Raw genomic sequence first — 21,214 nt, forward strand, 5'->3', positions numbered from 1 at the left:
CCAATAACTGATTTTTAATCGAATTGTAGCTTCTGAATCGTAATCGAATCGTGAGGTGCCCAAAGATTCCCACCCACACACCGCACCGATCCATCTGTCAATCTCACGATCCACACTTCCCTTACTCATGAACAAGACTCCGAGACACTTCAACTCCTCCACTTAGGGCGGGATCTGCTCCCCTTTTCCGGGCAAGAACCATGGACTCGAACTTGGAGGTACTGATTTTCATTCTAGTCGCTTTACACTCGGTTGCGAACCATTCCAGTGAGAGTTGAAGATCCTGGTCAGATGAAGCCAGCAGGACCACATCATCTGCAAAAAGCAGAGACCTAATCCTGCAGCCACCAAACTGGAGCCCTGACTGCATCTAGAAATTATTTCCATAAAAGTTATGACCAGAATCGGTGACAAAGGACAGCCCTGGCGGAGTCCAACCCTCACTGGAAACAAATCTGATTTACTACCGGCAATGCGGACCAAGCTCTGACGCTGATCATACAGGGAACGAACCGCCACAATCAGGCGGTCCGATACCCCATACTCCCCCCGAGGGACACGGTCGAATGCCTTCTCCAAGTCACAAAGAACATTAGACTGGTTGGGCAAACTTCAATGCAGCGGCGTTGACGGTGCACTGCTTCCCCCTACGGAAGCGGAAGATGGTGATCCAGAATCGCTTTGAAGCCGTCCGGAAGTTCTCCATGACTCTGTCCGCTGCCTCCGAAGTCCCACGAGCCAAATAGGCCCCGATAGGACTCTTTCTGCAGCTTGACGGCATCTTTCCCCGCTGGTGTCCACCAGCGTGTTCTTGGATTACTGTCATGACTGTCGCCAACCACCCTGCGGCCACAGCTCCGATTGACAACAAAGGCACAGAACATGGTCCACTCGGACTCAATGTCCAGCACCTCCCTTGTGACATGTTCAAAGTTCATCCGGAGATGGGCAAATATTTTCTTCTTCCTAGGGGGGGCGTAACAGAAAATATTTGAGAAGCACTGCCCCACCCAGAGGTGGAGGCCAGCTACTCTCTCGTCTACTCGGTTAAACTCCAACGTACATTAAATTTGATGTTCAAAGGCATTAAAAAATTGTAATTCAATTGTAAATCGAAGGATAACTTAAAAATTAACTGGACACCTTTGCAGTAATCGATAAATTGCTACGTCTTTGTCTCTGGCTTTCCAACTGGCTATAAGAGGTCTCACTCTGTGCATCGCTCTCAGCACCTGAGCACGTTTGACAGTGGATTTACATGAACAGAGTAATTAGCCTCTTGTCAGTCATCCACAGTCTTTGTTTCAGTACGCGCATGCGGGACCTACTTGCAATTCTCTTCAACACATCTTCCTATGTCTAGTAGTGGTGATGACACTCACTTGAATGTAATCATTTTGAAACAACGGTCACTTTTATTGAACATTCCTTCGAAACCGTGGGAAGACACGCTCGCAAAGATGGGCTTTGTGAATGCTGGAAAGCTGACCAATCACAGCTCTTTTCTTTTCTAACTTTATTTCAACAACAATATTATGCATAAAAATCAAACAATCAAAACATACAAGTAAACATGTCTGTATACATTTTTTCAAAATATGTACATAGAAATATTTTTCTATAATTTTAAAAAACGAATTAAGAAATGAAACAAAACTACTATAAGGGAAAGAATAAACAAAATAAATATAAAATGTGCAAAGGTTAAAAAAACAAAATGGAAAAAAAATAAAAGCCTCATATTTTTTTTATTTTGTCTTTGATGGAAATCGCCTGTGTAATGTGTTTTAGGATGTTGGAAGTTTCATGACCTTCTTGTTTTACTTTGTCATCATTAGTAAACGCTGACGCAAAGCTAGATATTTTTTAGGATGTGCACTTAAAGGTCTGCGGGAAGGTACGTAGGGGAGGAGCAGAACATTTTGCGTACGCAAGCTATGTGACGCGAGAGTATATTTCAACCTTCAGCGAGCAAGTCTTCCTAGGCGAGTGAAAGAGGATGAGGACCGACTATCCAGGTCTCCCAATACTTCTGTCCATATAGTGGTGATTATGTATGAACCTACAAAAGGATGGCCTTCTACTGTCTTCCTCCAGAAGTACCATCCATGGATCCGTCCCCTTCCTGAGAACCAAAGCCGGTGTCTCGTGAGCTGCTGCTGCCGGAGGGTGAAGGAATCTTTTTGTGGCACACTGTGTTTTCACCCCCATCACATTTCTCGCTGGTATTTTGCTCAAACCTTTTCATCCACGGAGCCTCCATTTTGTTCTCGGGTAGCGACTCGTGGTTGCACGTGCTCACCTCGTTCTCATGGCTGACTTTGGAGTTCTCGGAGATGGTTTCTTTTTTGTCATCTTCAGTCGTTTCCTCTTTAGCTTCATTGTCAGGGTTGTCATTTGTATTTGCTTCCTTGAGCAGCTGACCTTTGCCCTCCTCCATCTTCACCACATCGCAGTCTGACGCCCGCCCTCCACAGTCAACCTTATTATGATCGTCATCTTTGTTATCGTTGTGTCCTCCCTCTTTTAAGTTGTCCTCCTGATCCTGCCGTTGGTGCACAGTTACATTCTGTGACTTCCTTTTATCATCTAGAAGGCTGTTAAAGCCTCGGAAATTGTTCTTGGCGCCAATGATGTATTTTCCCAGAAAAGATGAGCCGTCTTTGGACAGATCCTCACCTGCAGGGGATCCTTCATCCACCATGTGCTGAAGGACCACTTTCAGGTCATTGTGCATCCTCATGATGGCTTTGCTCAGCTCAGTGATACGATTACCAATATCTGATTACACAAAATAACAACAGAAATTTAATAATAATGCCATAGATTCTCTTTAGCAAGTTGTTAATTTAAAAAAATATATATATATATATATACATTTTCTTGAATGGAACTAATGAAAATCATACATTGCATTGACTTTATTGTATTTTCTTAGAAATCTATAGTCTCAAATAGTGGCAATACAATTCTGCCTTTCCAAAAAATACTATTTCTCAGTTTTTAAAAGACAAATGAAAACACTTGAATGTAGCCATGAAGAGTAAAATGTATTTTTCTAAATTACTTTTGTTTATGAAGACAGACCTTTTCACAAAATTCATTAAAAACAATATAGGAGAAATAATAATGAAAACTAAATAATAAGGAAAAGAAAAAAGGGAGAAAGTAGAGGGAGAAAAAAGTTGTAAAAAAGAGAGAAAAAGGGAAGAAAAGTGAAAAAAGAATAAGAGAAGAACAACAAAATAACAGGAAGGTAAATAAATAAGAAAAAAAGAAGCTTATTAGGAGAAAATAAAACACTAAAACAGAATTTATATTAAACACCTTGAAATTGCATCCAAAATGCCCAAAAATAATATAGAAAAAGCACTGATTCAGTCACTATGCAACAAATAGCTGGAATAAACTTCCTGAAGATGTCAGACTTTCCCCAACTCTGACTACTTTTAAAACTAGACTGAAGACTTTTATGTTCACCTTAGCTTTCAGCTAAATCTTTTAATCTTTTAACTTTTAACGTCCGCACTGTTTTTATTTTTATTGTCTGCATTTTAATTTTGCTTTTATTTTCTTTCATTTCACTTTGTTGTCTGTGAAGCACTTTGAGTCTGCCTTGTGTATGAAAAGCGCTATACAAATAAAGTTGCCTTGCCTTGCCTTGCCTTGATGCTCGCAAATGACAATAATAATAATAATAATAATAATTTGTTTCATGGCATTGCAAGAAACTATTAAGCAACTAAATGTTAATGTTAGGTGTTATTAGATTATATTTAAAAATTACATTTTAAAAAGATTTAAAAAAAAACAATTATACTTTTTTTAAAACATTTTTTACATTGTGATTTTTTTCAGGTTTCAGGATATTGAAACAAACTTAAGCAGCAAAATATTAAAATTGGATTATCGTATATAACACATTAATTAAAAATATATACAGTATCAAATTCACAATTAAAAAAAGGTTTTTCAGAAACTATTTTACTTTACTTGCCTGAGTATTAAAAAATATTTATTAAAATTATATCTCAAGATTAAAAAAATAATAGAAATAAAAAGCATTCATACAAACTAAATCTAATTCTCCATTAAATAATGATATATGTTTTTGCTTTTCAGGGTCTTGCATGCAAGTTTATATAAAAATTAAAAGTTAGTCCATTCACAAAGTATTCACAGCGCTTCACTTTTTCCACATTATGTTATGTTACAGCCTTGCTCCCAGAGGGAACAAATTAATTGTTGTCCTCAAAATTCTGCGACAATACCCCATAATAACTGTGAAAAATTATTTTTTAATTTAAAAAAAAAAGCTAATTTATTCACAGCCTTTACTCAATACTTTATTGATGCAGCTTAGGCAGCAATTACAAGTCTTTCTGAACACGCCCCAAACTTACCTACTGTATCTTTGAGCAGTTTCGCCCATTCCTCTTTGCAGCACCTCTCAAACTCCATCAGGTCGACTGGGAAGTGTTGGTTGTCATCCAGGATGTCTCTGTACATTGCTGCATTCATCTTAGTCTAGTCAGGGAGGTGACCAAGCACCTGATGATCATTCTTTTAGAGCTCCAGCATTCCTCTGTGGAGAGAGGAGAACCTTCCAGAAGGACAACCATCTCTGCAGCAATCCACCTATCAGGCCTGTATGATAGTGACCAGACGGAACCCATTTCTTAGTAGAAAGTTTGCCAAAATGCACCTGAAAGACTTTTAGACCATGAGAAAAAAATGATCTGGTCTGATGAGACAAAGATTTATCTTCTTTTTGGCGTGAATGCCAGGCGTCATGTTTGGAGAAAAACCATCACCAGGCCAATACCATCCCTACAGTGAAGAATGGTGGTGGCAGCATCATGCTGTGGGGATGGTTTCCAGCAGCAGGAACTGGGAGACTTGTCAGGATAGAGAGAATGGTGAATGCAGCAATGTACAGAGACATTCTGGATCAAAACCAACACTTTTCATCCAATCTAATGGAGCTTGAGAGGTGCTGCAAAGAGGAATGAGCAAAGAGTAATGTGCGAAACTGTCCAAAGATAGGTGTGCCAGGCTTGTGACATCGTATTCAAAAAGACCTGAGGCTGTAATTCCGGTGTACAGCCAGCTGGGCAAGTGCGGCCCACCGGCGTCTTTATTTTGCCTGCAGGACGGCACAAGTTCAATAAGCAATTTGGTCGGGCGTGGTGTTTTCAAAACAACCTTCCCTAGTCATGGTGCACACAAAAAATGTAACCAGGACAAAAATCCGACAAACATGGTCACACATAACACAACCTGCTTACTGAACTTTGTGGATATTATAAGACACGTTGAACTTTCACATACTCTTAATAACCAATTATAATATATACTAAATATACTGTATATCCATTATATTATTATATGTACACACACACATATATATATATATATATATATATATATATATATATATATATATATATATATATATATATATATATATATATATATATATATATATATATATATATATATATATATATATATATATATATATATATATATATATATATATATATATATATATATGTGTACATACACTTGTAAAGAACATAATGTCATGGCTGTCTTGAGTTTCCAATAATTTCTACAACTCTTATTTTTTTGTGATAGAGTGATTAGAGCACATACTTGTTGGTCACAAAAAACATTCATGAGGTTTGGTTCTTTTATGAATTTATTATGGGTTTACTGAAAATGTGACCAAATCTGCTGGGTCAAAATTATACATACAGCAATGTTAATATTTGGTTACATGTCCCTTGGCAAGTCACACTGCAATAAAGTGCTTTTGGTAGCCATCCACAAGCTTCTGGTTGAATTTTTGACCACTCCTCTTGACAAAATTAGTGCAGTTCAGCTAAATGTGTTGGTTTTCTGACATGGACTTGTTTCTTCAGCATTGTCCACACGTTTAAGTCAGGACTTTGGGAAGGCCATTCTAAAACCTTCATTCTAGCCTGATTTAGCCATCCCTTTACCACTTTTGACATGTGTTTGGGGTCATTGTCCTGTTGGAACACCCAACTGCGCCCAAGACCCAACCTCCGGGCTGATGATTTTAGGTTGTCCTGAAGAATTTGGAGGTAATCCTCCTTTTTTATTGTCCCATTTACTCTCTGTAAAGCACCTGTTCCATTGGCAGCAAAACAGCCCCAGAGCATAATACTACCACCACCATGCTTGACGGTGGGATTGGTGTTCCTGGGATTAAAGGTCTCACCTTTTCTCCTCCAAACATATTGCTGGGTATTGCAGCCAAACAGCTTAATTTTAGTTTCATCTGACATCACATGGACAAAAATACAACCTTCTGGAGGAAAGTTCTGTGGTCAGATGGAACAACAATTTAGCTGTTTGGCCACAATACCCCACAATTGCAATAAATAAAACATTTTTAAGCCCAATATGGCCCCCCAGTCAAAAAGTTTGGACACCCCTGCTGTAATTGCTGCCAAAGGTGCATCAACAAAGTATTGAGCAAAGGCTATGAATGCTTATATACATGAGATTGTTTAAAAAAAATTTTTTTAGAAACTTAAGAATAAAAACTTTATCATTATGGGGTATTATGAGTAGAATTTTGAGGACAAAAAATATTTATTCTGCTGTGGATTAAGGTTGTAACATAACAACATTTGGAAAAAGTGAATAGCTATGAATATTTTCCAGATACACAATATAAAATTATATCCATAGTTTTTCTCAAACTCTGCTAATTTGCAAAGTTAATAAACTTGAAATAGTTTGCAATGAACCAAGAAAAACACAATCTCCTTTATCCCTCAACATATCTAATATTAAAAATATTGGTACATTAAGTGTTTTTTTGTTTGTTTGTTTTTTGGGAAAAATTGGCCATCGATTGAAGGTTTGTACATTTTAGAAATGAATCTAACTGGCTTGAATCATTCCGATTTTAAATATTTTCTTTCTGATTTTCAGGGTCTTGAAAGACATTTTATATTAAAGTCAAACATCATAAAATTCTTCTAAAAGTAAAATGTAATGAAATCATCATATTACAGCCATAAATAATTGTAACATCACTATGATCTTCATTAATAGTGAAAAAAGCAGTAAAGATGAATGTTTGTGAGAGTGATGATAAGTTACCTTTCCTCTTGGTCTCTTCAAACTCCCTGCGAGCTGATTCGATGTAACGCTGCACCAGAGCTCTGATCACTTGCTGACGGTACGGTAGCTGGCTGTCCTCAGAGCCCTTCTTGTTGAACTTAAACACATAAATCATATTCAATACAACACAATACATCACTAAAAGAGACACATTAATTCTCACCAGTGACGCTATTGGTGGGTATTTCTTCTCAGCATTGCATGTAAAGCAGCAGCAGACACGCCTAAAGATCCCTCTGATGGTGACATTCAAAATCAGCTACAAAAAAAGAAGTACCGTATTTTCCGGACCATAGGGCGCACTGCCGATGAGCGGGTCTATTCAGGTCTATTTTCATACAAAAGGTGCACCGGATTATGAGGCACATTAAAGGAGTCATATTATTATTATTTTCTTTCTAAACAGTACATAAGAGAAGAATATTGATTGCTACCGCTTTGATTAGGAAGACAAGCGCCATAGTCATGAATGTGCCAACCTGACTACCGTATTTTCTGGACCATAAGGCGCACCGGATTATAAGGCGCATTACGATGAATGGTCTATTTTCGATCTTTTTTCATACATAAGGCGGATTATAGGGCGCATTGAAGGAGTCATATTATTTTATTTTTTTTCTAAATGTAAAACACTTCCTTGTGGTCTACATAACATGTAATGGTGGTTCTTTGGTCAAAATGTTGCATAGATTATGTTTTACAGATCATCTTCAAGCTGCTTTCTGACAGTCGCTTCAGGATGCGCCGTTTTGTGGACGGTCTTATTTATGTAACGGAGTTAAAATACACCTTTGTTATTTATTATATTTTGTTTGTGAATTTTATCTCCAAATAGTTCTCTTTTCTGCTCACCTGTGAAAGGGCGGTTTAACATATTTTTGTCCCTCCTGAGTTCCTGTAGTCCTCCTGGGTTGTGGAGCCCCTCCCTTTCCCCCTCACAGAAAAGTTTTACATGGCTGAGGGTGAGTCTCGGTCGGACGATTCCACCGACCTATTGTTTGTTTTTCAGTAGAAATTAGGTCTTTAATTAATGAATGTGTGTGTGTGCCTACATGTGTAGGTAATGATACTTGTTCAGTGTGTGCGTGCGTGTATAGGTAATGAGACTTGTTCAGTGTGTGCGTGCGTGCGTGTATAGGTAATGAGTAGTGATGGGTTGATGAGGCCTCATGAAGCGTTTCGACACATTGCAAAACTGTATTGATACTGTGTCGATACTGTGTCACTAAATACTGACATCTGCTGGACATTAAAAATCCCTACAGGCAACCTATGGATCGACTCAACTGACACTGATATTATGACCTAGTATATACAATAATATAAACCAAGTCATTGTATTTCATTTAGGATTATTTCATATCTTCATTTAAATAAAAATATATTTTTTAGATACAGTCAAATAATGTGAACATGTATCATGACTAGGATGGTAGAAGGTGGGGATTGAACCCCAGTAACCAATTGCTGGCACAGCCACGCTACCAACTTCGCCACGCCGTCATTCCTGTACCTTCTCTAGTAACAGTAGTGATGGGTCCTGCAACACAGATGCATAGGCGCATGCGTCGAGCTCATAGAGCGAAACCCTGTGTCGGTGCGCGTACCGCTTTTAGAAAGTCACGTGACCGATCATGAGCTGCTTTGGTCACGTGACCGATACGCGAACTGTATCGCACTGACGCCTCCTCTGTGCCCTGTGAGCAACCTTCCCTCTAAGGTGCGCGCCTGCGCAATTGCGCAGTGCTCAAGCGTCCTCCGCGCACACCGTGCGCCGCACAGCCAATATATGCCGCGCACCAAATCAAACCCATCTGAATTCTAAACAAAATAAACACATTTATTCTGTGTAATTTTGAAATGCAACTTTGAGTGACAGTGACAACAAGCGGCCCTAACGGTGTTCGTCAACAACACGCATTGCGCCGCTTCCTAATAAACACAGTTTGGCGCGCAGGAGTCAGTGCGATACAGTTCATGAGCGGTCACGTGACCAGAACAGCTCATGAGCGGTCACGTGACCAAAACAGCTCGTGTTCGGTCACGTGACTTTCTAAAAGCGATACGCGCACCGACACAGGGTATCGCTCTATGAGCTCGACGCATGCGCCGATGCATCGGTGTTGCCGGACCCATCACTAGTAATGAGACTTGTTCAGTGTGTGCGTGCGTGCGTGCGTGTGTGTGCTTACGTGTGTAGGTAACAGTGTTATTCTGTGTGTTTAGGCGTAAGCCAAAGAAAGACGGGATACCGACATTGTCTGATTGTCGCCCGTAGGTTTGTGGTTTTATTTTATTTTCTAAGGTGTTAATTATAGCAAATGTTGCATGTTTTGTTCCGTCACGGAATGGCGCTTGGAATGTACATTTCAATATTTTACAGATTGTTTGTATCTGGCTTTTTCACTGTAAATGGTTAAAAATGTATATGTAGACAGAAAAGTTTTACATATCTGAGGGCGTAAGCCAAAGAAAGACGGGATACCGACATTGTCTGATTGTCGCCCGCAGGTTGGAAGGAAAATAAATGAAGCTGTGAACAGTGGAAAAAGTCTCCTCATTGTGCCGACCCAGAACAGTTACATTTACGTGGCTCACCTTCGGCAGCGTCTTTTCTCCGTCATCTTTGTTGTAGCGGTGTAGCGTGCAAGGACGGAGTGGAAGAAGTGTCAAAAGATGGAGCTAACTGTTTAAAATACATTCAGACTTTACTTAAATCAATGACGGAGCAGCATCTCCTCATTTGTGGCTCACTAGTGCAATAACAAGGCCGGAAATGTGTCCCGTGAAAAACCGTCCGACCGGAACTCTCTAATAACTAAAGTTCCTTGGTTGAATAATGTAAACTCACTACACCGGTACGTTTTAGCACTTTCATGGTGAGTTGACTGACAGATATAAGTAAAAACTTTACACTACTTTATATTATAAATAGCAACAGCGGAGGATGAATGTCCCATAACAAGAAGATAGAGAAAAAGAAGAAGCTTATCCACTACAGTGTCGGGCTACAAAGGCAGATGCGCGCAGATCCCAAATACAGATCAGCAGGTACCAGAAGGTAAGAAAAGTTGCTTTTGAATAATATTGTGAAACAAAACGCCAGATAATATGTCTTACCTTATACACACACACCATAATACTTGTATGTTAAAGCACAGTACAATCCGTCAAGCGGAGCGGCTTCATAGCTTACCAAAGGCGTACTAAAACATTTTGATAGTTTTTTGAGCGCCGTGTGTAATGTTCTATATTTTCAATGGAACATATAAAATGTTGGTGTTGTTTACTTAAATCATATTACAGTCTACATGTATCTCTTATGTGTGACTGCCATCTACTGGTCACACTTATCATTTCACCATGTACCAAATAAAATAGCTTTGAGGTCGGTAAGCACAACCAAAATTATTCCGTACATTAGGCGCACTGTCGAGTTTTGAGAAAATGAAAGTATTTTAAGTGCACCTTATAGTTCGAAAAATACGGTACTTTCTGTGTTTTGAATCTCACCTTAAGATGTAGAAGAAAACTTTAGGGGATGGGATGATGTTGAAGGGGACGGGCATGGTGAGGCCCTCTCTGAAGTAACTGAGATACAGTTTTGACCTAGCAAACTTCCATTCCACGTCAGCATCGTCCTGGAACGACACGCTGACAATGACTGAGGCTTCATAAACAGAGACAGACGTTCAAATGATGTTTACCTCAATTTTCTGAAAGGAGTTAGTGATCATAGCAATAAGCATGTTGAGCAAAACGATGACTATGACGAGCGTGAAGATGCCGTACAGAATGCGTCCTACGAACTCGGCCAGGACGAACTGTGGCATGTCCACATAGTCCTGGTTGGCCACGCCGAACATTGTCCAGAACAGGAAGTGGAAGGTCTCATTAAACCTGCGCCAGGATGAGAAACAAGGAATACTCAAGAGTCTGAAAGCAACATTCACATTTTGCTTCTTATTGATTTTAAAATCTTGATTCTTAAAGATTTTTCCCACAGGACTGCAATCTACTTGTGGCACAGTGGTTGCCTGGGGGTGGGACTCTAGCTGATATGTCACCTAATTTGCATGAATGGCCATGACACGTGCATGCATTTTTTATGGATGCTGCAGGGAAAAAGTGACCAGAAAATGAAATGCAAAGCAGTTATGTCCAGAAATACAAATGTGTGATGAAATCTTGTGTCATCAATACAGTAAAAACACGACAATAGTTCTCGTTTAAAGAAAAGTTGGCTCGGTGGCAGAACACAAGTTTTTTTAGTTTTTTTTTTAGGGCTGTCAACTTTTTCATGCATGTGATAAATAAAAACAATTTCACTTCAAAACAGAACTTTAGATAAAACTGAGGTAACTTGTTGGTATTGCAGATCAGTAAACATCAAGTTTAAGATACAATCTTGAAGCAAAACACATACTCTAGGATGCTGCTAGCATGAATGCTACATCGACAACAAGCAGAGGAGAATGCTACGCTGGCTGAGTTTACCTGCGTCAGTGTTGTCAACAAAAGTGCCACAGATGAATTAAACAAAATGCATCCATCCATCCATTTTTCTACCACTTGTCCCTTTTACAAAATGCCTTTGCTAAATGGACAGCCACCTTATGTAGGCCACTTAACATCAGTGTTGACTAAGAGCTGCAAGAAGATGTCATTTATATCACCACAGCTGATCTATTGTACAACACCTTGGAGAGGTCCATTTCATCAAGAATAAACAAACTGTACTACACAAACAAGTGCATCAAATTGCTTCTACTGGCTGAATGTAAATTTATTTTGCTCACTAGAGAACATTGGACATCTGTAAGTAATCCCAACGAACTGGGGTCGCATTGTACCAAAACAAGAGATCCGCATTGTCATTTGAAAATTTAAATAAGCTTGTTTGTTTAAACAACCGCTTCGATTACAGAGTAAATGCAGAGTTAAATTGTGCTCTGTTTAGTTGTTTATGTGTGTGTGTTTACTACATCATTTCTTAGTGTACATCTGTACCTTGTTTGCTATATTATATGCAAAGACTTCAAAATGTGAACATAATTCTTACTATACTTACTGTCACCAAGTTTTGAGCAAATCAATGACTTGCAGTTCAGTACGACATTGAAAAAACGTTCCTGTATGACATTCTGACTACAAAACTGCATTTGTATCCAAATATTGGGGTATTTTCTTAAGCAAATTCTATTTATAAAAGCAAACAATAACCTGTGATGAATCACAATTCAAAAGTGTGATTAATCTGATTAAAACATTTTTTTTTATAGTCAGAAGACTATCCGTCTGGTCGTGACGAAGGGATTGCAACCGCACATTAGGTGCTTTGCGCACACTACAAACTGAGGGCTAAAGCGCTAGCAAACAGCTAGCTGGCGGGCATGGTGGAGGACACCTGCGGCTGCTCTCTTTCATTTGAGTTCCACAGCTAATCAGTCATGTAAATGTCCAAGCAGGCTAAACTGTCAATCATGGACACAAAGACTGCAGCAAGACACCAATGCGATCAGCCCAGAGATAAAATAATACAGCTGAATTATTGATACGCCTGACAGTTGTGATATTAGATGCAAAAGACCCTATTTAAGTTTATATTGTAGCCAAACCTTTTGCCCAAAAATATAGTGTTTAAAGAACATTTGTTTTTTCAGAGTTTTTACACATTTATTTTGTCTAGTTTAGTTTTGTAATTAAGGCTGAAGCAACATAGCAGGAGACGGTAGGAGATATCAAACACGTTATTTTCCCTTTAAACCTGTCAACTTATTTTTTACCTTGTCATATGAACTTTGGTCATTATCTGAAATATAAACACATGGCTATTGAACATATAGGAGTCAAAAATAAAGACTGAAAGGGGGCCACAAAAAAGCCTCGGGCTGGCCCTGGTCTGGCATAGCAATGACGGTGTGAAGTCCAAACAGTTTGACGTTGGAGACATCACAGTAACTGCCATGCTCGAATGTTTGTAATTAATTTGAAGTCCATCAAATTGGCAACAATTGTTTTTTGTGTTTTCTCACCTGCCAAGATGCGGAGAGATGACATAGGGGACGTAGACATTGTTGATACCGCAGAGGAAGGCAGTTCCGATAATCATCAGGATAAACATGAATCTAAAGACAACACAGGTGAGGGTTAGGTTGCACACATGGAGCTGGATGAGAGAAACAGGTGCGTGCGATCACCTCATCATGTCGTCAATCATCTTCCCTATGGAAATTTGCAGCGTTCCCAGGGACTCGTGAGCAGGGAGGATGTAGGCCAGCCTGGTGAAGCTCATCATGCTGGTGACTGCAAAGAGAACCTCGGCAATCAGCTGGGGGTCCTCCTGACGCCAGTCGTTACGCACTGCCACACCAGAAGCAAAGACCTTATTGGGGAGAGCCGCTTGATGATATGCAGCCGTGCCTCCTCGGTTTCCTACCAGTCTGGGTGAAGTAGACACACTCCTCTGTGCAATCATCATCCAGACAGAGGAAGTGTCCTTTAAGCATGATGACCAAACGCAAAGCGAAGGAGGCCAAGTACATGCTGAGCACCATCACGTCCAAGCAGTTCCACCAGTCCAGGAAGTAACTCCTCAAGCCCTCGATCCACACTTCCTTGCACTCGAACCAAAAGAACCCTAGTGAGATAGCACCCGACATGAGTTGATTAGATCAACGGAGAGCAACGGCCCACCAGAGAGCATGCACCCACCGACCACCCACACCATGTGGAAGGAGCTGTGGAGGATGTTCTGCTGCCTCGAAGCAAATTTATCCCGATACATCTCCATGGTGATGGATTCACCGAGCAGCGTGATGAGGAACCACAGATAGGAGGCAGAGTGAAGGAGAAACTTGATCACAGGGATCCTGAGGATCTTTCCTACCTAACACAAACATGTAATGCAACTTGTATCAATATATCTGTAAGGTCCTGAAAGGCACCTACAAATAAAATGTATTATTTCTAAACAAGTACCGTAGCTTACAAGCTTAATTGGTTCTGTGATAGAGCTCTTAACTCAAAACACTTCAGAAATTATTTCACCATTCCTGAAGGTGTTAGAGTCATTCGGCTTCAGTGTGGTGCACGCTAGCAGTGATATGCACAAATTATTTTGCCAAGTTGGCTACGCGCTCTGTCATGTTTTTTTTTTATGATTTCTTTCTTTAATTCAATGAATATCACCCGCTTCTTCTTCTCAGCACTGTCCTTCACATTCAATTTCTTCCTTCCCACAAAGTTATGTCCATCTCTAGCTATAAGTACAAAACCCAAAACTTGTGAAGATGGCACGTTGTGTAAATGGTAAATAAAAACAGAATACAATGATTTGCAAATCCTTTTCAACCTATATTCAATTGAATAGACTGCAAAGACAAGATACTTAATGTTCAAACTGGAAAACTTTATTTTTTGCAAAAATTAGCTCATTTGGAATTTGATGCCTGCAAAATGTTTAAAAAAAGCTGGCACAAGTGGCAAAAAAGACTGAGAGAGTTGAGGAATGCTCATCCATCACTTATTTGGAACATCCCACAGGTGAACAGGCTAATTGGGAACATGTGGGTGCCATGATTGGGTATAAAAGCAGCCTCCATGAAATGCTCAGTCATTCACAAACAAGGATGGGGGGAGGGTCACCACTTTGTGAACAAATGCGTGAGCAAATTGTCGAACAGTTTAAAAACAACATTTCTCAACGAGCTATTGCAAGGAATTTAGGGATTTCACCATCTACGGTCTGTAATATCATCAAAATGTTCAGAGAATCTGAAGAAATCACAGCACGTAAGCGATGAGATTACGGACCTTCGATCCCTCAGGCGGTACTGCATCAAAAAGCGACATCAGTGTGTAAAGGATATCACCACATGGGCTCAGGAACACTTCAGAAAACCACTGTCAGTAACTACAGTTGGTCGCTACATCTGTAAGCGCAAGTTAAAACTCTCCTATGCAAAGCCAAAGCCATTTATCAACAACGCCCAGAAACGCCGCCGGCTTTGCTGTACCCGAGTTCATCTAAAATGGACTGATGCAAAGTGTAAAAGTGTTCTGTGGTCCGACGAGTCCACATTTCAAATTGTTTTTGGAAACTGTGGACGTTGTGTCCTCTGGAACAAAGAGCAAAAGAACCATCCGGATTGTTATAGGCGCGAAGTTGAAAAGCCAGCATCTGTGATAGTATGGGGGTGTATTAGTGCCCAAGACATGGGTAACTTACACATCTGTGAAGGCACCATTAATGCTGAAAGGTACATACAGGTTTTGGAGCAACATATGTTGCCATCCAAGCAATGTTGTAATGCACGCCATTGTGAAGTTCGCTGACGATGCCACCGTTGTAGGACTGATTAAGAACAACGATAAGGCAGCCTACAGGGAGGAGGTCAAATACCGGACTGAATGATGCTCTCAGAACAACCTGGATTTAAACACAACCAAAACCAAAGAAATAATTGTGGACTTCAGGAAATCCAAAAATACTGTGCTCCCCATCCTCTCTATTAAAAGAGAGGTGGTTGAGAGGATGGAGAGCGTCAGGTTCCTTGAATTCCACCTATAATCTGACATTTACACTGCCCGACTCCACAAGAAGGCCAGAAAAATCAGCACTGACCTCACACTTCCCGGACATGCCCTGTGCTCCCTCCTTCCCTTTGGGAAAGAGATACTGCTCTCTCAAATCCAGAACCACAAGACTGACTAACAGCTTTTTCCATCAGGCTGTGAAATCCATCATCCCACCCAAAGACCGCATTTTATTTACTTAGTATTTTTGTGTTGTTTTTATACTTCTGCTGTTGCATTTTCTTGTGTGCCTTGGCGTCATGTGGAGCTGCTGAACTGATTTTCACAGTAAATGTTGGTGACAATCAAGCATTAAATTAAAAACTTAAAGCACAACAATCAGCCGAAAAATGGCTCTTATCTCAAAACACTTGTAAAATAGAATTGAATAGGCTTTTGTTGTGAAATTGTTCTTAATACAAATAAGACGTTTATGTTACAGTTGAAAATGTATGTATATATAAAAAAAAGTCTAAAAAAAGTAGGTAATAAACTGCCATATAAAAGTGTATTTAAAGTGCAAAGAGTGGTGCAAGATGTTCTGACAACAGTACAGGGAAATAGGTAATAAACTGGCATATTACTAGGATGACAGGGGATGCAAAACAATAATTTTTTATAAAGTGCAATACATTTTCATAACATGGTCACTACTGCCTAGTTTCTCTTGTTATATTCTTATTTTTATATACATTTTTGATATTTTTATTCTCATTGTTGCTTTTTATTTTCATTCTTATTGTTATATTTTCTATTTTATTTCCATTTATACCCCCATTATTTACTTTTTAAATTCGTTCTCAATTCTGTATACTGCTGCTGGATTTGTAATTTTCCTGAGGGAACTCTTCTGAAGGAATCAATAAAGTACTATTTATCTAACTATCTATCTATATTAAAGTATGTATACAGTATGGTAAGATGAGGTACAACTGTGTTGACCAAAAACTCTGAAAAGGACGGGTAATCTTATATTCGGAATCTAAATATTTGTTCTCAAAAATAAACGTTTACCAAGTGCCAAACCACATCTCTCCAGAGCTTTTCTTCCTGGCACTCACGCACTTCCTCCCCGTTGTAGCTACTGTATGTCAAATGTAGAAGTGTAAACGGAGAACTAAAAAGAAATCGCGTGACCTTTGACTTTGGTGCGATCCAGTAGGCGAGGCAGAGGAAAGGCATGGTGAAAAAGATCCCGACAGACACGAGGAGCTTCCAGGCCGTCCTGCTGCCTCTCCATCCCGCCAGGTTGCCGCACCAGATTGACGACAACACCTGCTGACAGATGGGGTGGGCCACAAACTGCACGAGAGCAAACACAGAGGTGAAAAACCTGTGAAGTGGAGTTTTCCTCACATCTCCAGCCCACCTGCTTCTGGTTGTAGTTGACAGCGAGTCGCAGTCGTGACAGGTTGGGTATTCCCACCTCGAAGGCCTGCTCGTCCAAGGCGTCCTGGCTTTCATCGCCACAGCTGTTCAGAATGGTGGTCACCTCACTCTGGTTGCGACACATGCCGAGCAACTCCACCGCAAACTCTTGACAAAGCTCCTCCAGGCTCAGGTACTGCGGCTGCGGAGGAACAAAAGCACAATTGAAAAACCGAGGCGGACATGGACGAGGTGACCGCTGACCTTAAACTCCGGCTCCTTCTGAGAGAGCTTGCGCAGCTCCCTGCTGAGACTGAAGGCGCTGAGCATAGCGTCGTCAGAGGTGATGGAGAGGTAGGCGCGGCTGGCGATGCCGCGGTAGGTGTTGATGCGGGATAAGGAGAACTTGAGCAGGTCATACTGACGCCCGTTGCGACACTCCAGACACGCGCAGGACATTTTGTGCGGCCACGGGATGATGTGGCCTTTTTGTGTGAGCATGGTGACGATGTCGTATAAATCTTTCTGACAAGCTAAAGTCAGCGGGGTCACACCGGGGGCAAACTGGGAGTTGTCAATGGAGTGGTCAAATATGGCCTGGGAGAAAGAACGCACGTCCATTTTGTTACCTTTTTCTTGGTCCAAGCGGTCCAGCAGGAGCTTGACCACCCGCGGCTGGTTGGTGTCCACGGCAACAAGCAGAGCCTCGTGAATCTGGCGGAAGTCAAACTTGACCCCTTGTAGGAGGGCATCCATGGCGCCCTCGCTGCCCAGGCGGATGGACAGGTTGAGGGCCTCCCTCCACAGGCGGTCCTCGGAGTCATCCAGCTGACGGATGATGCCATCGCCGGTCTTCAGCAGGCCGCAAACCAACTCGATTTTCCCTTCCTGGATGGCACTGATGAGCTCCGGAGGGAACCGCATCTTCTTGTTCATGATCTCGCGCCATTGATCTGGCTGTCAGAGAGCACAGAAAAATGCACTTTATTCAAATGACTGCTTTGACTACAGCAAATGTGTAAATAAGAGTACTTACTGTTAGGTTTTGCATCTCTGATTAAAAAAGGAGACAACGATTTTGTAGGGATTATCCTGTGTCCAGCAATCAAAATTCACCTTAGAAAAAAATAAAGACACAAAAGGTGTTGCCGTAATGAGTAGAGAGCACAGTGGTGTTCTGTGAGCCTGTGAAGCGGTCTGCAAAGGAACCAGCACTCAATTACTCCCATCAGCGCCCTAAGGGGCTCCTGCCAATTAAAATGTAACCGCCTCCAAGCGTTGCACGCTTGGCTGCTACCCCCCAAACTGTTTCTACTTAAACTTTGAAAACAGTGTCTTGGTATCAATTAAAATGCTTGTTACTAATTTCCCAGGAGGAGCTTGCTCAAAGCTCTGAAAAAACAAGGAGGACAGACTGGGAATTGAGGATGTGTTTTTCTTAAAGCACAGGATGGTTCCGAACAATGCTAATGCACATATTACAACTCTTTTGGTTTTCAACAAACACTTTTTTTTTTTTGCAGCAAAATAAATTGCAGAACAACCACCATTCAAATCACAGGTTAAGTGACTTTGATAATGACACAACATTGTGTCCCATCAGTCCACTTGTTTCAAACAATAGAGGGAGCTGGACATGCTGAAAGCACAGAGATGCTTCCAGCATGCTTGAACAAATGTCTACTTTCATTTTACAAAGAGGCTGTAGGTGTTTTATTGGTTTTTAGCCAAATCAGAATAACAACTATTGCTCATGGTGGTACAACACAATCTTCAGACCCCTGTTGGTTAAACAGAAAATGGACTGAAGAAAAATAACTTTGACGCGCCTGAGACAGACACTCGAGTGCAACGATCGACGAGTTGAAGTCGGACAGTACAAAAAATATATAAAGTCAATATTTTAAAATGAACTATATTGATAAAAGCAAATATTAATTAAAAAAGTGATACTTGACCTAGCTATAGGATTTGGTTTTACATATAGAAACAGTATATGTAATAGGATTTGCCTAAAGGAGGTTGGCATATTCACCCGTGTTAATTAAGTTCCTGATTTCAAATGACTTGAAAAAGAAAAAGAAAAGAAAAGTCAGGAAGCACAAAATACAATTAAAACCAGACAATTATATTTAGGATATTTTTGAGCAGAGGTAGGTAGTATTGCGTTTGGATAAATTGCCAAGAGTAGTTATAATGTAACCTACTTTGTACTTTTACTTTTAAGTATTTTTGAGAAAAAGAAACGCTATTTTTACGCCATTACATTGAGTTTCCTTCCGATTGTTACATTTATTTATGTCACAATTATTTATAATTATTAGAGATGTCCATTTTAAAGCATATATCGGCCGATAATATCGGCCTGCCGATATAATTGGCCGATATATGCTTTAAAATGTAATATCGGAAATTATCGGTATCGTGTTTTTTTTTATCTGTATCGTTTTTTTAGTTTTTGTTTTTTTATTAAATCAACGTAAAAAACACAAGATACACTTACAATTAGTACATTAACCCAAAAAAAACTCCCTCCCCCATTCACACTCATTCACACAAAAGGGTTGTTTCTTTCTGTTATTAATATTCTGGTTCCTACATTATATATCAATACAGTCTGCAAGGGATACAGTCCGTAAGCACACATGATTGTGCGTGCTGCTGGTCCAATAATAGTACTTACCTTTAACAGTTAATTTTACTCATTTTCATTAATTACTAGTTTCTATGTAACTGTTTTTATATTGTTTTACTTTCTTTTTTATTCAAGAAAATGTTTTGAATTTATTTATCTTTTTTTTTTTTTTTTAAAAAGGACCTTATCTTCACCATACCTGGTTGTCCAAATTAGGCATAATAATATGTTAATTCCACGACTGTATGTATCGGTAATTAAGAGTTGGACAATATCGGAATATCGGATATCGGCAAAAAGCCATTATCGGACATCCCTATTGTCAGGGTCGCTGACAATACGTTTTTGAAAGCCTTAATCGATAATTATTAATTATCGATTAAGGCTTGAAAAACGTTTAGTCAGCGACCCTGCTTCCGGTGGGCGCTGTCACATGACTCTGTTTCGCCAATCCAATTTAAGCAGTGGTGACGTATGATTCTATTTCACCAATCAGGCAAGCACAAAGTACAGCTTGTACTGCTTTTGATTATTATTATTTCTCGATTGTTTGTAAATGTTGCAGTTTATAAATAAAGGTTTATAAAATTTCAAAAAAATAACAAAGTACAGCTATAGGACACTGTAATAAGTAAGTATTTTTTAAATATATGATAAAATAGAGACCTACTTAATATTAGTATTAGAATGTTTCCAAAGAAGACACTTTAATTATGTGACGTAACACCAGCACTTACCGGCTGTTTGAGAGAACTGCTGAACAGAAACCTGAAAAAGCGATATTTTTATATATCTCTGAGGATCTTAATAACCACATTTATAATTTAAACATTATATTACCAACATCAAAAAGACGTGGAAAGTTGTATTTATTTGCTACATCCGTAGCGATAGAATTACTAGCGCTAACTTACTAGCATATAGTATTATCTTATTCTACCGAGTTAAATCTAGCATAACCAAACAAGCTGAAATGACCACAATCGCCCTCTAGTGTACGAGAGGCACACTGCGTATGGCCAACAAGTCACAATAGAGATAAGAGCATGGAATCTAGAACTCCCCGTGTGGATGTGAAAAAGGAAGAAACTCAGTTATTTGACAAATCAGACTAATTTAGTACATAGAAACGTACTGACTGTAAAAAAGCGACATGACGTCAAACAAGGCAGCAAAAACATATTCAATTATTACTTTCAAACTAGTAAAAAGAACATTTGTATCATGTGCTGTCATCTGTCTGTAGAAGTGTTCACATTTCAGCTTACAGGAATTCTACAGAAAACATGTTGAAGTCTCACACACACACACACTAAATACAATTGTAGTCCAAGAACCATTAAAAAATAACTACTAAATGAAGCAGAATTTACTGAAGTTACTCAATACTTGAGTAGTTTTTTCACAGAATACTTAATTACTCTTACTCAAGTAATTATTTTGATGACTACTTTTTACTTTTGTCATATT

General features: G+C 39.7%; 1 protein-coding gene and 1 long non-coding RNA gene across 3 annotated transcripts; one reads left to right on the plus strand and one right to left on the minus strand.

Annotated features, from left to right (window-relative positions):
• Positions 1-1,546: 1,546 nt before the first annotated feature.
• On the minus strand, positions 1,547-20,654 carry LOC133650541 (short transient receptor potential channel 2-like). 2 transcript variants are annotated; one of them, XM_062047898.1, is made up of 15 exons: positions 20,585-20,654; positions 20,482-20,512; positions 18,146-18,225; positions 17,374-18,066; positions 17,111-17,311; positions 16,879-17,043; positions 13,879-14,053; positions 13,604-13,804; positions 13,365-13,527; positions 13,200-13,292; positions 10,872-11,064; positions 10,678-10,805; positions 7,328-7,400; positions 7,144-7,261; positions 1,547-2,781 (listed from the first exon to the last, which is right to left on the minus strand). In XM_062047898.1, the coding sequence occupies exons 3-15, from the start codon at positions 18,158-18,160 to the stop codon at positions 2,081-2,083; spliced, it is 2,919 nt and encodes a 972-aa protein (XP_061903882.1). In that variant the 5' UTR covers positions 18,161-18,225; positions 20,482-20,512; positions 20,585-20,654; the 3' UTR covers positions 1,547-2,080. The 2 variants fall into 2 exon arrangements, with proteins under 2 accessions (XP_061903882.1, XP_061903883.1); XM_062047899.1 differs by lacking the exons at positions 20,482-20,512; positions 20,585-20,654 and having other exon boundaries at positions 18,146-18,344.
• Positions 9,421-14,142, plus strand: LOC133650543 (uncharacterized). Its single transcript, XR_009826237.1, has 3 exons — positions 9,421-9,675; positions 13,208-13,307; positions 13,406-14,142. It is a non-coding gene; the product is annotated as an uncharacterized LOC133650543 (long non-coding RNA).
• Positions 20,655-21,214: the final 560 nt, after the last annotated feature.

Source organism: Entelurus aequoreus, linkage group LG05 (assembly GCF_033978785.1).
Source record: "Entelurus aequoreus isolate RoL-2023_Sb linkage group LG05, RoL_Eaeq_v1.1, whole genome shotgun sequence".
NCBI lineage: Eukaryota > Metazoa > Chordata > Actinopteri > Syngnathiformes > Syngnathidae > Entelurus > Entelurus aequoreus.

Excerpts from the sequence above, each read along its gene's own strand:
- LOC133650541 (XM_062047898.1), bottom strand. Across the intron at positions 17,044-17,110 it reads TCAACTACAACCAGAAGCAG|TTTGTGGCCCACCCCATCTG; the intron begins GTGGGCTGGAGA and ends GCTCTCGTGCAG. Across the intron at positions 2,782-7,143 it reads TGAAGAGACCAAGAGGAAAG|ATATTGGTAATCGTATCACT; the intron begins GTAACTTATCAT and ends TTGTGTAATCAG.